General features: G+C 40.3%; 1 protein-coding gene and 1 long non-coding RNA gene across 2 annotated transcripts in view; one reads left to right on the top strand and one right to left on the bottom strand.

The window, feature by feature from the left end:
* SLC24A5 (solute carrier family 24 member 5) overlaps nt 1–12900 on the bottom strand; it is a 27363-nt gene extending 14463 nt beyond the window's left edge. Inside the window, exons 1-2 of the mRNA XM_032343632.1 lie at nt 12727–12900; nt 11847–12026 (exon numbers count right to left, since the gene is read on the bottom strand). Of these exons, the coding sequence (XP_032199523.1) occupies nt 11847–12026; nt 12727–12847 (301 nt within the window). The 5' untranslated portion in view covers nt 12848–12900. The remainder of the gene's footprint in view (nt 1–11846; nt 12027–12726) is intronic.
* On the top strand, nt 11981–14868 carry LOC116591034. The gene is made up of 3 exons (XR_004285814.1): nt 11981–12647; nt 13177–13266; nt 14830–14868. It is a non-coding gene; the product is annotated as an uncharacterized LOC116591034 (long non-coding RNA).

Raw genomic sequence — 14868 nt, 5'->3', positions numbered from 1 at the left:
TTTAACAATAAATACAAGCATTTTGAGTTCTTTATAGTTACCCATAAATTTTGAAACCCTGTATAATATGTAATTTATATGCAATATATAATATAATATAATATAATATAATATAATATAATATAATATAATGCTTTGAAGGTAATTCCACTTAAGAGGACTCCCACAAACCCCCAGTCTGAGGCCTATAATATTATAATTAATTTCCAACTTTCCTAAGCTTATCATATAACACATGCATAAGACATAACCTCACAGTTACCTCAGTTTTGGCTCCATAACTTGCCCACGGTCACATAGATAGTAATTGGAGAGATGGGATAGGCACCTAGCTCTTTTTTACTCCCAAGAAGCTACTCTTTCGTTATCCATGTAGGTAAAGTGAAGATATGAATGCATAGCTTTATTTTTGTTGTTGTTTTTGTTACTGTATGTTTCTGCTATTGCAGACTACTCAGGTAATACCCAGATGACTGGGTACTTATCTAGATCCATACACCTGGGGTAGATTTAGATGCAAATCCAGGGGAACCACAACTTAGGTCAGAGGGAAAAGAAAAAGAGGATGGAAATGCTCTTGAGAGAAGGATGAGTGCCCTTGAGTCAGGGAGGAAGCACTATTCTTAGACTCTCTGTTCTTTGGGAAGGCTTTGCCTCTGTAAATTTCATGAGGATTAAGAATCCAACAATCCCATGAAACTGTAGGCTATCCAAATGCCACACTCATGGAATTATTAAACTCCCTTTCAATTTTATCAAGTTAGAACCAATTCTATGTGGATTTAAAACTTGCATTTCTTTCTTACTCTTTCTGAGACATAACATTGAAATTGAACATGGGCAAACATTAGTTCAAAGCAAAATGAACAAAATAAGTTTTTAATACAAAATTAAATATTTTATTTAAGTACGTTTCCCCAACACCTTAGTAAGATAATTTTCACTTAAGACATGTTATACCTCAAAGGATCAGCACAATGGAGGGATTAGCGTTTCTGAGTAGTATATTAGTGTAACATTTAAAAAGAAAAGTGTCTTAGCGAGCTTACGGTAGTCTTTGGGCTGTATCAAGTGACCAGTCATAAAGCATTCTCAGTTTTCTGTGTAGTTAGCTTGGAAAAAGGTAAAGAAATCTGCTTTAAACTGTGGTTAAATAAGTCCCCATTACCTATCTAAAGGGCACATAAAAAGGATTTATTTTGGCTTTATACTGAACTTTTGTTGTTTCTAAAATTGGACTGCTTATAGAGATGAGAGATAGTAGTCCTCTTTGGGCTAACAGTTAATATGGTTTGTATTTTTAATTTATATCATATATGAAATATTAATTTATATTTAAATTAAATATACTTTAAAGATATCATTTTTTAAACAAGGAAAGATTGCTAGAGATAGAATAAAATCATACGAATTTTAATGTAAAAGAAGTAAAAGGAACCCTAAACAGAATATCCCAAAGAAGTATCATTTATAAGTTGCCGCATGGATTATTAGATCAAAGAGTGGATTTCATAAATTTACCTCCTAGCTTGTGAAGGTAGTACTTGCTTTTATTTGCCTTGAACTTGGTGTTCAGGCTCTAGCAGATGCTCCCTAGATTTGGTGTTTGCCCCAAATATATTCATATTGACTTCGATCACTCACCTTCTGCACTTCCATCTTTGCTGAGTAAAGGATTATAGTCTTTGTAGTCTATTCTTATGTAATAATGAATAACTTGTGAATGTTTACTATGTTCTAGGTTTTTGTGTAAGCAGTTTAGTTATATTACCTCCTGTACGTGACACACAGCTCTATGAGCTGTCTCTGTCTCCATTTTTCTGTCACCCACACACCTCAGTGTGTCCACCACTTATGGGTCTAGGGTCTAGAGGAGCACGGCTGGCAGGGATGAGGGAGCTCCCTTAAGTATGTTCTTTACCCCGTTGCCTCTAGCTTCTTTGATCTCAGATAATATTCCACCTCTGATGACACCTTTTAACCCCTTCCCTGAATCCTCATCCTATTTCTCAATTCAGAAACCAGATCTTATCTCTAAGGTAAAATGCTCTGGACAGCTAGAGTGTGATTTTTTATTTAAGCAATTCAGCAGATTCTCTTTATTTTGTACTATAGTTCCTCCATTGTAACAATGGGTATTTGATGTATTTTTTGTTTTGGTCAAAATTCCATTCCTTTGGGAGGAAAATGCCACTTAAGACTGTTTACATAGAATGCTACTTCCGAAATAACCATATTATGGCAGTTAACCTTAAACAAGAATGTGTAAAATTGAGAACATTCTTGGATTTTGGCATTAGAGAGAACAGTCTCTGCAGGGTCCAAGCTGTGTAGTTTTTTTTTTTTTTTTTTAATGATTTAGAGAGAGAGCACTGGTGGGGTTGGGGGTGGGGGTGGGGGGGGGGAGGGCAGAGGGAGAGAATCTTTCAAGCAGATCCCCCTGCCCGCTAATTGAGGACCCTGACTTGTGGTTCAATCCCACAACTCATGAAATCGTGACCTGACCTGAAACCAAGAGTCTGACACTTAACCGACTGAGCCACCCTGGTGCCCCCAGGCTGTATAATCTTAAGTAATTAGTTATCATCTGAGCCTCAGTTTTCTCATCAGTAAAACCAATCTATAGTCCTGATTTGGTAGGGTTTTTGTGAAGACTAAATGAAACTATCTCTGTTTAGTTTAGAACCATGCTTGGTCTTCTATAATTGTTTTATGATAAATAGCTAAAAAATAAATATATAAATAAAACCCCTCCATCACACTGTGGAATGCTTCAGTAAACTGTTTTCAGGATTATATTAATCCTTATTAGTTGACAAAATGGGTGGAATTATTACAACTCAGTGCTCATCAAAGAACTTGGGGAAATATAAAGCATTTGCAGACTTCTCTGAAGCCAGTTTCTGTGTCTGTAAGCAAATTTCAGGGAAATTGTTTTTTATTGCTGATGTCCTAATTTGGATGAGAGTATGCTAGACCTTGAACAGAGAAATGACAGAATTAATCTATAGGCACTTAAAAAATGAATCTAGCCAGCACTATTTCTATCTCATTTTGTTGCCAGGTATTTTCAGTACTCAAGACCAGGGTCAATTCCTAGCAGCTGAAGAAGATTTAGCAGCAGTGTGGGCATCCATCACTCATACATGCGATATTGTGATCTATAAGAAATATATATTTGGTCATTCAGATGAAAATATATGAACAAAATGTATTTTTTATATATATTTGGTCTTGAGCCATAGTTACTGACTCAGGCTCCCCAAACCCTTGGAATTTCCTAAGTATTGAGAGCGATGAAGGCATCTTTCATTATGTTAACAAGGTGACTTGTGGGCTCCACCTAAGAGGCAACACTGTAATTAGAGGGTTAGAACTTTCAGTCCCACCTCTGACCTCTAGGAAGGAGAGGGACTGGAAGCTGGATCCAGTGTCAATGGTTAATTATTTATTCAATCATGCCTATTTAATGAAGCTTCCATAAAACTCAAAAGAAGTTTTCTGGAGAGCTCCCAGGTTGGTGAACATGTGGAGGTTCAAGGAGGGTGGAAACTCCATGCCCTTTCCTTATACCTTGCCCCATGTATCTCTTCCATCTGGCTATTATGTCATTTTATAATACAAGTATATAACAAATATATAATTATACATAATGTATTTATTATATTTATATTTATTTTATATATAGTTATATATGTATATTATTTTTCATAAACCAGTAATCTAGTAAGTAAAATGTTTCTGTGTTCTGTGAGCCACTCTAGCAAATTAATTGAACCCAAGAAGGAAGTTGTGGGAATCTGTGATAGATAGCCTGTTGGCCAGAAGTAGGGGTAACAACCTGGGCTTATGACTGGTGTCTGAAACCCAGGGAGGGGTCAGTTGGAATCCCCAATCTATAGCTAGTTTTCAGAAGCACAAGTTTGCAATGGCATCTGAGTTGGGGGGTGGGAGAGAAGTCTTGTAGGCTTGAGCCCTTAACCCATGAAATTTGATGCTATTTCCAGGCAAATACTGTCAGAATTGAATTGATATCTTGGACACCGTGCTAGTGTCTGAGCATTGCTTTTGCTGGTGTGGGAACCCTCCCCCACCCCCATGCATATACATTGGAATTGGGTTCAGAACCTATTTAGTTTGGCGTCAGTGAAGTGGGGTTTGCTAGAATGACCCTGGCTCACAGAAGCATTTGGTTTGGAAAGAGAAAAGGTGAAAGGACAGGGAATGAGGAACCTTTGATTTCTGGGTGGCTATGTGGTCACCCACGGTATGGAGCCGCAGCTGTGCTGTGGTCAGTTACTAAGAGTAAAAGTTAACTAAAGATAAGTTACCAGGAATTTAGAGATGGATCCAACTCCTGTGGTTGATTCACTTAATATATAAGGAAATGTGAAGTATGAGAAAAGGCAAAATATTCTACCCTTTAGTTATTGTTATCTGTAATAGCTAAACTAAAAGAGGATGCCTGACCAGATCTTGATGCTAAATCAAGCTCCGATTTCAGTGAGTCTGAGCATAGGCTACTAGCCTCAGAGCCTCCCAGGAAGGGGAGAATTACACAGGGGTATCAGAAAGTACTTTTAAGACCTCTGGTTGCCAAGAAAGTGGTCAATAGAGAAAAACAGCAAAAACGAGAAACCATTGAAACCAGAGGGTATAGTGTGAAGGAACTGTTTCGTTTTGTGTATTGGTATCAGTAGCTTCCTGAGGAACCTTTCCTAAGGGCATTGTAAGGGTGGTTTGGGGGCTGTGTCTGGTTTTGGACACTGCAGAGTGAAAGAGCATGTTCGGGTTGTTAATGGGACATAGAGCTAGCTCACTGTGAAAAAATTACAGATGGCTATATGTGATCCATACACATAGGAAGTTATTCCAGAGAGAGAAGGACTGGATAAAAGACATGGAATGGTCTGTTTACCCTGAGAATGCAGACTGCCCAGTTTTCCCTATGAATATCAAGTGGGACATCCCAGATAAAGCTGTTGATAATGCTTTGTATGTACGCCATGTGGGACTGGCTTTATGAAGATTAGGGTATTCACCCACTGAATATGTCCATTACCCATGTCATGACAGATGCTGTGGTTAAGGGAGCCTTCATGAGCACCCCATATCACCTTATTGTTGCAAAACGGAAAAATAGGGAATCTATATCAAATCTGCTGAGCTTCCTCGCATGGGTCTTACAGATGCTAATGAAAACATTAGGTTAATTAATAAGAAAATGGGAAGAGGCCAAGGGGAATGCCAAGGGACTGTTTCCAAGAAGGTGAATGAAAATTTCTAGAAGGTTATTAAGAAATACATTAATAAACCAAATATTGAAAGGGAAAAGCAAAGGAATCAGAAAGGAGAAAGTGGTAGGACTTGTCCCAGCAGGGTGGAAGTCTTTAGATGATTATTAGTAAATGGGATGAATAGGGATGCCTGGGTGGCTCAGTCAGTTAAGCATCTACCTTCGGCTCGGGTCATGATCCCAGGGTTCTGGGATCGAGTCACAAATTGGGCTCCCTCCTCAGCAGGGAGATTGCTTCTCCCTCTGCCTGTTCTGCCTGCTGCTCCCCCTGCTTGTGCTTGCTCTCTGACAAACAAATAAAATCTTAAAAAAAAAAAAAAAAAAAAAAGGAAATGGGATGAATAAAGCAGACATTGACTGGGTTAAAACAAAGGTTTTAATGAGTGTTACCTAAGGTTGGTGGGCCCATGGGACCCCCTATTGGTCACCCATCATTAAAGGACCCCAAACACATGTGTTCTATTTACCTTGTCTGGAGAAATTATAAAAACTGGAATGTAGCGGTTACTATGAGAAAATGGACCAGCAACCACTTGAGGCAGTAGTTAGGCAGATGAATCAAATTAAAGGTTGATGAAGGGGCCAGGGTCCCTTGGGTTGACCCCTCACTGAGGACCTTATGTGCAAGTGTGGATAAATTGGGCAGTGATGGAGAAGAGTAGTTTTCAAGGCAGTGCCCAATGGCCTGACCATATGGTCAGATTAGAAAGGCAATAGGAACCTGGGTATAAATATATGTCTACATAAGACATAACCCTGTGGAAATCACTATGAAAATTTGAAAGGTGCGTAAAGTAGGAGCCTATAAGAAGAATGCCCTAAGTCTGGAGGGTGATTGAAATAGATAAGTAGATATCCCAGTGTGCTCCCTTGAGATGGCTGCCTGGGGGTCCATGAAATGACTAGACAGGAGGGTCTGCAGCAGTGCAAAGATAGGCTGAAGCCAGCCAACAAGAGAGACAGAGACAGCTATGTGTCAGATTCCCTGGTGGGAAGGTCCTGAACATAGCTGGCAAGTGAGATTGATGCTGGTAAACTTCGAGGGCTACAAATGGGTCCTGCCTGACAGGAGTATTTACCGCTTCCAGACTGGGTGTTGCTTCCTTGGTAGTAGATGCAAATGCTCAAAATACTATAAAACAATAGCAGCAGAAGATAATTGCATGGTTCCTTCAGGCCAAGAACACATTTTGCAACCTCTAACAGCCAACAATGGGCAGAGAGATAAGTTTGATGGAGAATTGGAATGGGCGATTGAAACACTGGTTATCGAAAACGGGGGAAGAAAGAGGTATGGAGGACTGGCTCACCAGTCATCACCAGAGTGTGCTTACCCTAAAAGTGCGGAGTCCTGAAGGGGTGGCCCTGCTTGATAACTTCCTGGTTTCTGGTGGGTCTGGGCAAGAGCGGGAAAGGGAGATGTTGGAATTCTTTCTTCCGCACGTTGCCACAACTTATGTTTTGTTTGTTTTGTCCCCCTGCTAGGTGCAGGGGGTCCCAGGACCAGGACTGCAGCTACAAGGGCTGGAAGCAGGGAGGATGAAAAGCCAGAAACTGTGACCATGTCTTTAACACTTCTGTTATGATTGCTGAGAGCCTGGTGGGATAGGGTGTACCTTCACCCCCTTTGCCAAATTGGGGTTAATAGTGAATTCAGCTTTATTGCTTGTAGTAAAAATAGCTCACTAGTTGTGCACCATGTGGCCTTACACTGTGTGATGAGGAATGGGCTGAGGGAGAGGCTCTTGCTAGTGTTGCTATCCGTGATCGAGACCAGCACAGTGGGCTGGGTAGTTACCAATGAGAGTCTGGTAATAGGCCAGTATCTTTGGACTGCCATGATTGTTTTGCCATAAGGGGAATATGTGTGTAAAGACCAGGAAGTGGGCTGTGATATTGTGATGTATTAAAAAAAAAGAAAAAAAAAATATATATATATATTTTTTTCATCCATAGTTTCTGGCTTCCAGCTCCCAAAAGCCCTGGAAATTCTTAAGTGTAGAGAGTGATAAAGGTGCCTTATGTTATGTTAATGAGGCATATTTTGGACACTATCTAGCATGGCTGTTGGTTGCCAAGGAAGCAAACCACGTGATTAGAGGATGGGAACTTTTAGTCCCAACCTCTGGCCTCCAGAGGAAGGAGAAGGGAGAAGGGCTGGAGGCTGAATTAGTTGTCAGTGGTCAATGCTTATGTGATGGAACCTCCCTAAGCAAAAAACAAAAAGATGGGATTTGAAGAGCTGGGGGAGTGACATGTCTGGAAAGGACATAGAAGCTCTGCTCCCCTTCCTTGTACCTTGCTGCATGATCTTTTCCCTCTGGCTGTTTCTGAGTATATATCCTCTTACAATAAACTAGTAATCTGGTAAGTAGAATGTTTCTCTGAGTTCTGTGAGTCACTCTAGCAAATTAATTGAACCTAAGGAGGAGGTCATGGGAACCTCTGATTGATAGCCCATTGGCCAGAAGTATAGGTAAGAACCTAGCCTTATGCCTGGTATCCAAAACCCAAGAAGGGGATTGTTGGAACTCCCAATCAATAGCCAGTCAGTCAGAAGCATAGGTAATACTTGGGCTTGCAGACGCCATCTGAAGGCAGTGAGGGCCAAGTGTGGGGGCATTCTGGAATCAGACGCTATCTTTGGGTAGATAGTGTCAGAATTACTTTCTGTTGGGGGAACTGCACCCCTACCCTACCTCCCACATGTTGGAATTGTGGACCAGTTCTGGACTGAATACCAATTTACACATTTGTAATATCTACTGTTATCATATTTCAGAGCAAAGAGTGATTCACTTGTCTGCTGATGATGTTTCAGAGTAATTCCACAAGTGGCCTGGTGGAACTCATTATTATAAATCGTCTGTGAAGTCACTTAATGAAGATTATTTTGAAGTAGCAATCTAAATTTTAATGCAGTTTCTGCTGCAGGCCTAGAAAAGTTATTTATTTATTTACTGCTCCCAAGACAATTTTTCTATAAACAAAATTCTTGATGAATTTATTCTTTTAGTCAAGTCATTGTTTAGAAATGTGAAAAAAAAAAAAAAAAAAACCAACCACACTTTTTGACTTTCTATTTTCCAGGAAGAGAAATTTTCAGGGTGGGACAAAGTACCTTGAATTTAGAATTTCCTAGTTTCTGTTTTTATTTTTAAAGATTTATTTAATTATTTTAGAGAAAGACAATGTGTGAGCCTGGGGTCGGGAGTAGGGGGGTGAGAGGCAGAGGAAGAGGTAGAGAGAAACTTAAGCAGACTCTGTGTTGAACTTAGAGCTTGATGAGGGGTGCGATCTCACCACCCTGAGATCATGACCTGAGGCAAAACCAAGAGTCACGCTTAACTGACTGAATCATCTAGGCAGTCCAGGCGTCCAGGTCATGGTCCTCAGGGTCATGAGATTAAGCCTTGAGTCAGGCTCTCAGCTCAGTATGGGGTCTTCTTGGGGTTCTCTCTCTCCTTCTCCCTCTACTCTTCTCCTGCTTGAACACTTTTTCTCTCTCTACCATAAATAAATAAATCTTTAAAAAAATAAGATAAATAAAAATGAAAAAATTCTTATTTTAATATAATTAGCATGATCTATTTAGATTTTCTAACTAAAGGTTCAGTCCTGGCAAAAGGGAGATTATTACAACAGTTAAGAGTATAGAAGCGGAGAGACTATGGACTCTGAAAAACAATCTGAGGGGTTTGAAGTGGCGGGGGAATGGGAGGTTGGGGTACCAGGTGGTGGGTATTATAGAGGGCACGGATTGCATGGAGCACTGGGTGTGGTGAAAAAATAATGAATACTGTTTTTCTGAAAATAAATAAATTGAAAAATTAAAAAAAAAAGGTATAGAAGCAGATGTACATACATCTATATGTAAGAATTTAGTATGTGAAAATGGGTCAACTTTCTGAAGATAACATTGCACCTATAGTAAAATTCTTAGTGAAAGAAAGAAATAAATGTAAAAAAAAGAGAGAGAGAAACTACATGTAAAAGAAAATTTGACAATTTTTCTGACCTGGGGATAAATGTCTTTCGAAGTATAAAACCAAAAGGAGAGGGGCACCTGGGTGGCTCAGTGGGTTAAAGCCTCTGCCTTCACCCCAGGTCATGATCTCAGGGTCTTGGGATCGAGCCCCACATCGGGCTCTCTGCTCAGCAGGGAGCCTGCTTCCCTTCCTCTCTCTCTGCCTGCCTCTCTGCCTACTTGTGATCTCTGTCTGTCAAATAAATAAATAAAATTAAAAAAAAAAAAACAAAACCAAAAGGAGAATCAGAAAATATTTATAAATTCAAAATATATAAACTTCCACGTGAGAAACACACAAAATACAAAAGCAAACAGCAGAATATGAAAAGCATATGATATAAAATTATATTAGAAAAAGTGTTAACATCCTTATATGAAAAAAAAGTCTTGGGAATCAATAATAAAAAGACAAATACCCTCCTGTTAGAACATGGGCAAAAAAGCAAAAAGCAAAAACCACAAATTTCCATAAACATGAAATTTTCAGCCTCACAAAGAATAGGATAAATCCAAATTTTATAAAATGAAGTTCCATTTTTAAAGCAATTAACAAAAACATTTATTATATTATTATTCATGGTTTTCTAGAGTAGAAGCTATCCCACACTCTGGAGTTTTAAGTTAGCATACCCTATGTGAAGTGTTTTTGGCATTGTATAAAATAAAGCTCAAAATACACATAGCTCTGTATCTTTATCAGAAAATGATCAGAGGGGCGCCTGGGTGGCTCAGTGGGTTAAAGCCTCTGCCTTCAGCTCAGGTCATGTTCCCAGGTTCCTGGGATCGAGCCCCACATCGGCCTCTCTGCTCAGCAGGGAGCCTGCTTCCTCCTGTCTTTGCCTGCCTCTCTGTCTACTTGTGATCTCTATCTGTCAAATAAATAAATAAAATTAAAAAAAATGATCAGAGAACTTTGCAAAGATTTTATACAAGTACAGGCTTTTATTGCATGAAATTAAAAAAAAAAACAAACCTCCAAATGTCCAAAGAAAATAATTTTAAAAACTATACATTTATACTGGGTACCTACTGTATATAAAACCCAGTGTTAGATACTTTCATTATTTACAAAATCATGCTACCATTAAAAATCATGTTTTTGAACAGTAATAATATGGGAAAGTGTGAGGAATAAAATATGACGAAAAGAAAAAAACCTCAAACTGTATTTATATCAAGACCTAAAAGCCTGAAAGAAAATACATCAGATGCTGACTGTGGGGATCTCTGGGTGATTTTACTTTTTTCCTTGCATTTTATCAGTCTAGGTAAAAATACTATGTTAAAGTAATTTAATCTGTTTTATAGAAAAATATCAAGGTCGTCATAAAATGGAATGCCAATGTAAAAATGATGATATTTAGACCTACTTGAGTTAAATCATAATAATTATAACAAACTTAAACTGACCTGTTCTATGGATTTTTTTTTTTCTTAAAACAAATATGTGTTGAGAGCCTCTGGTCTTGTCAGGTCCTGTTGTAGGTCTTAAGGATACTGCCTGCAGTGGTACAGTGAACAGGAGAGAAAATCAGGAGCATTTCAGCAGAGCCAGGGGGCTGGTGCATTGGGAAAAGGGAGAGTTAATGTTCTAGCTTTCTCTGGGAAGAAATGTTAGCAGAGTGTGTGTGGGGGTGGGGATGGGGGTGCTGGGGGTGGATGCTATTTCTGTACAATCCTGTAAGCATGCAGCTGGACACCTAACCCTTAACTTTGACATTCTCTGAGGTAAGCATGCTCCGTCAACTAAACCAACCAAGCTGGAGACAGACTGGAAATTTCTGCTGGCACTTCTGTTGCACAGGGCATGACTCATCATTGACATCCTGATTTAAGGGACGAGGATTCCAAGGAAAGGTCTATGCTCAGAATTCTTGTGTGATACATGGCTGAGGGGACAGAAGAAAGAGGCTTGGCCTGGCAGATCTTATTTTCAGAAACCTGACTGAGCTTAAAGTTTAATAACTGAATTTACAATTATCTGATACCTGAAGTCATTTTACATAAGATGCAGGACTTATTACTTATTTATTGGTTCATAAACACCAGTTAGTCTCCTTACTAGCATAAGGCTGAAATGAAAAATGTCATTTGTTTACCACCCATTTATCTTAAAAAAAAAAAAATTGAAACAATTTTAGAGTAAAACAGCAGGTTTTTTAAAGTATAAAATGAGCATTAGGAAGGCCTTATCTTACGGGTACACATCAAGGGCACAAATGTGCAAACTTGGAACAGTTTACTAACAAATGGCCAGGATTATAGGAGACAAAGAGTTTCTGGAGAGACCCATTGTAATAATAAGTGCTGGGTACTCATTTAAAGATGCCACGCTGCACATGAACTACCAAGAAAAACCACGCACAGGCCCGTTCCTTGAGGTAGGACCCCTCAACACAGAAGTCCGTGCTCTGTTACCAGCTGAGACGGACAAAATTGTTGCTGAGCTGTTTTAAAGACAACCATGCGCATGTGGCACCACATTTCGGAAGCTTATGGGGGAGATTTCCAACCACTTACCTTCACTGATGATTTCCAGGGAGGGTAGGAAGTACTCGTCACAGACAATAGACACGGCCATGAACATGTAAAGGATAATTAGGAAGTAGATGACAATGCCTCCATCTGTGCGCTCCTGTTTTGTGAAAAACCCTTCGGGAAAGTCCAGTGATGGAGACATAACACACTGGGTGCTATTTCCTGGTAAGAAAAAGAAGGTGAAAATTTGAAGTATGCTGGTGTCGCTAGTTCCAAGCCCACAAAGAGAGATTTCTTAAGAAAACTAAGTGTGTGGTCACGAGATGGAATTTTAAGAACCCTAGTGGAAATGTATAAGGCATTTTGAATATGATGTAGAGCTTTTGAAAAAAATAATTATTGGGGCCCAAAAGAGGAGCTTTAATGAAGTAAGCTGATGATAGTGAAAGAATTAAAAAAAAAAATCACGAAATCACTCTTCCTTGTCTGCTTTATTTCTTAAAAGGGAATTCTGAACCCTTCCTCCTCCTCAAAGAGAAACTGTATCTCTGGTGAGAAAGATTCCTAATATCTGTACAATTTCATTTTCCCATTTCAGAGCCCAAGCTGCCCACGGGCCTGTGAAGAGTCCTCCACTGTTGCAGAGAGAATTTCTAAGATGAAAGAAGATTTTTTTTTTCATGATGAAGTCTCCAACAATAAAAACTGGAGACTCGCCTGCTTCATGAAGCCTGTGAATTCTTTCTGAGCTATCTTTGAGAACTCATCCGAGGGATCAAAAGCATTTGATATTCTTCCAAATGCTAAAAATCAGAGGAGGAAGCATGAGCCGAAGTAAGTCAAGTGAGTATTTTCCTCTCTTTGTCCCTCCATCTGTACATGGCAGCTGCGGCAGGGGCCGCTGACCCCAGTGTCCACCTACCTGTGGCCCTTGGGAGACGCTGGGGCAGGGAGGCACTCGGGGGAGGCAAGCGTGCAGTAGCCCCGAAGATGCCGAGGAGCAGAGCCCTTCTTGCCCATCGTGGGCCCCCTTCGGTCGGCATTCCTGCTGTGCTCTTACTGCAGAGTGCTGCTTTGGGAAGGGGGAAAGGGTGGAATAAGCTGGGTCATGTGAGGAGTCTCCTTCCTGCTCACTGCCCTGCCCAGGACACATCTCAGCCAGGCCTGTGCAGGAGGGAGGGTGAAAGGAGCCAGGCAGTCTCCTCTGATCAGGAGCCCCAAGCTCCAGAGAGGCTGGGGGAGGTGAGGAGGAGAGCAGATGATTCCTGTGTACAGCTGTAGTTGTCCCTGAGGCAGATCCAGGCGGCTTGTTCTTTATGGCATGGTTTGATTTACTGGTCTTCATAGTGGCTGTGATTTTGACTTTCTCTAGATTTGGAATGACCTGAGTTTGCAACTGCTTTGTCTCCAGCCCTCATTTCTAGAAGTTGCTGGGACAGGTGTATGTGAATTCTTTGGCTAGGTATGCATGTTTTTATCTTTCTTTTGGGCCTCTCCTCCTCCTCTCCCATTAGGACTAGAGACAGAAAGGTAATTTTGGAGGTTGTTGCAATAATCTAGTGGAGAAATGATGGGAGCTTGAACCAGAGCTGTAGCAATGGGGGTGGGGAGAAGCGGACAGCTTCAAGAACTGTATGGAGACATGGTGGATGCTATTTGATCATTGATTAGCTGTGCTCTCTGCCAGAGATTTTGAAATGCAAATTCGACAGGCCAGGGGGTTTCAAACACAAACTACTAACTCCCCTACCCTAGCATTTGTTGCACTTGCTAAGGCATTAAGAACTTGGGGCAATGAAGTAACTTGTGCCTAATAGCACAGACCACATAGTTTGGGTCGTAGCACTGCTACTTCCTAGCTCTGTGTCCTTGGGCACGTTATTTAACTTCTCTGCTTCTCAGTTCTACTCTCTGTTAAAAGGGAATGGTAGGCCACCTCACCTGTGGTGAGGATGACATAAATGAATGCATGTAATCTGCTTAAAAACAGCCTCTGCCACATGGTCAGTGTTACCTATTTATCTATCATCTGTCTTTATTATTATTAATGTGTTACTTTTGATTACAATAAAAGCCTCTTGGGGTGCCTGGGTGGCTCAGTGGGTTAAGCCTCTGCCTTCAGCTCAGGTCATGATCCCAGGGTCCTGAGATCGAGCCCCCCGCATCGGGCTCTCTGCTTAGCGGGGAGCTTGCTTTCTCCTCTCTCTCTCTGCCTGCCTCTCTGCCTACTTATGATTTCTGTCTGTCAAATAAATCAATAAAAATCTTAAAAAAACAAAACAAAACAATAAAAGCTTCTTGGCCAAAGGATTTCTTTTTTTTTTTTTTAAGTTTCGCAATTCTCGTGGTTCCTTTGCTTTGCAGAAAAAGCATAAAAATTGATGTGTTTGTTAAGTTTTAGATTTAGAAACTGGGTTTTTCTGATGGAAAAGAGTAAGTTGTTTCCGGATGCTTATTATGATTCTGGGTTGGTAAAAATTCTCAAACGCCCTTTTGTTTTGCTGGGAATTGGTAGCCATTATAAACCTCTCTGAAACGGTCATTTCTAGGAACTGTCTATCCAGATGTGTGGTGTGGTTGTGAGGTTGGGACAATGAGTCACCAAAGTGTAGCTCAGAACAGAGCAGATTCTCAGCAAACAGTGTCTGGGCTGCTGACCCCCACAGAAGGCGGTGCCCTGGACCACGAGACCGTGACCTCAGCGCCAGCAGTGGCCGAGGCCAGGGTAGAGGCCACTTAATTTTGTGCTGAGTGGATATGTTGCATGAGCCTTTCCTCTCCAAAATGCAGTAGTTCCACCAACTGATAAAACTAAACATTACAAACAAACAAAGTAGCACAAACATTCAAACCATAGTATTTCCAGTGCCCAATATCAATCTGGGAACTAGTACATATCTCAGGATACCAGCCAATTACAATGGAATAGAGTGCTTCACATAGTAGTTACTTTAAAAATGTTCGTTGATTGATTACATTGTAATTTTTTTTTAATTTTTAAAATTTTTATTTATTTATTTAACAGAGAGAGAGAGCACAAGTAGGCAGAGCAGCAGGCAGAGAG

This window comes from Mustela erminea, chromosome 5, assembly GCF_009829155.1.
Source record: "Mustela erminea isolate mMusErm1 chromosome 5, mMusErm1.Pri, whole genome shotgun sequence".
In the NCBI taxonomy this organism is placed as follows: Eukaryota; Metazoa; Chordata; class Mammalia; order Carnivora; family Mustelidae; genus Mustela; species Mustela erminea.
The sequence above is the reverse complement of the archived record's forward strand: the minus strand, read 5'-3'. Positions and strand labels throughout refer to the sequence as shown.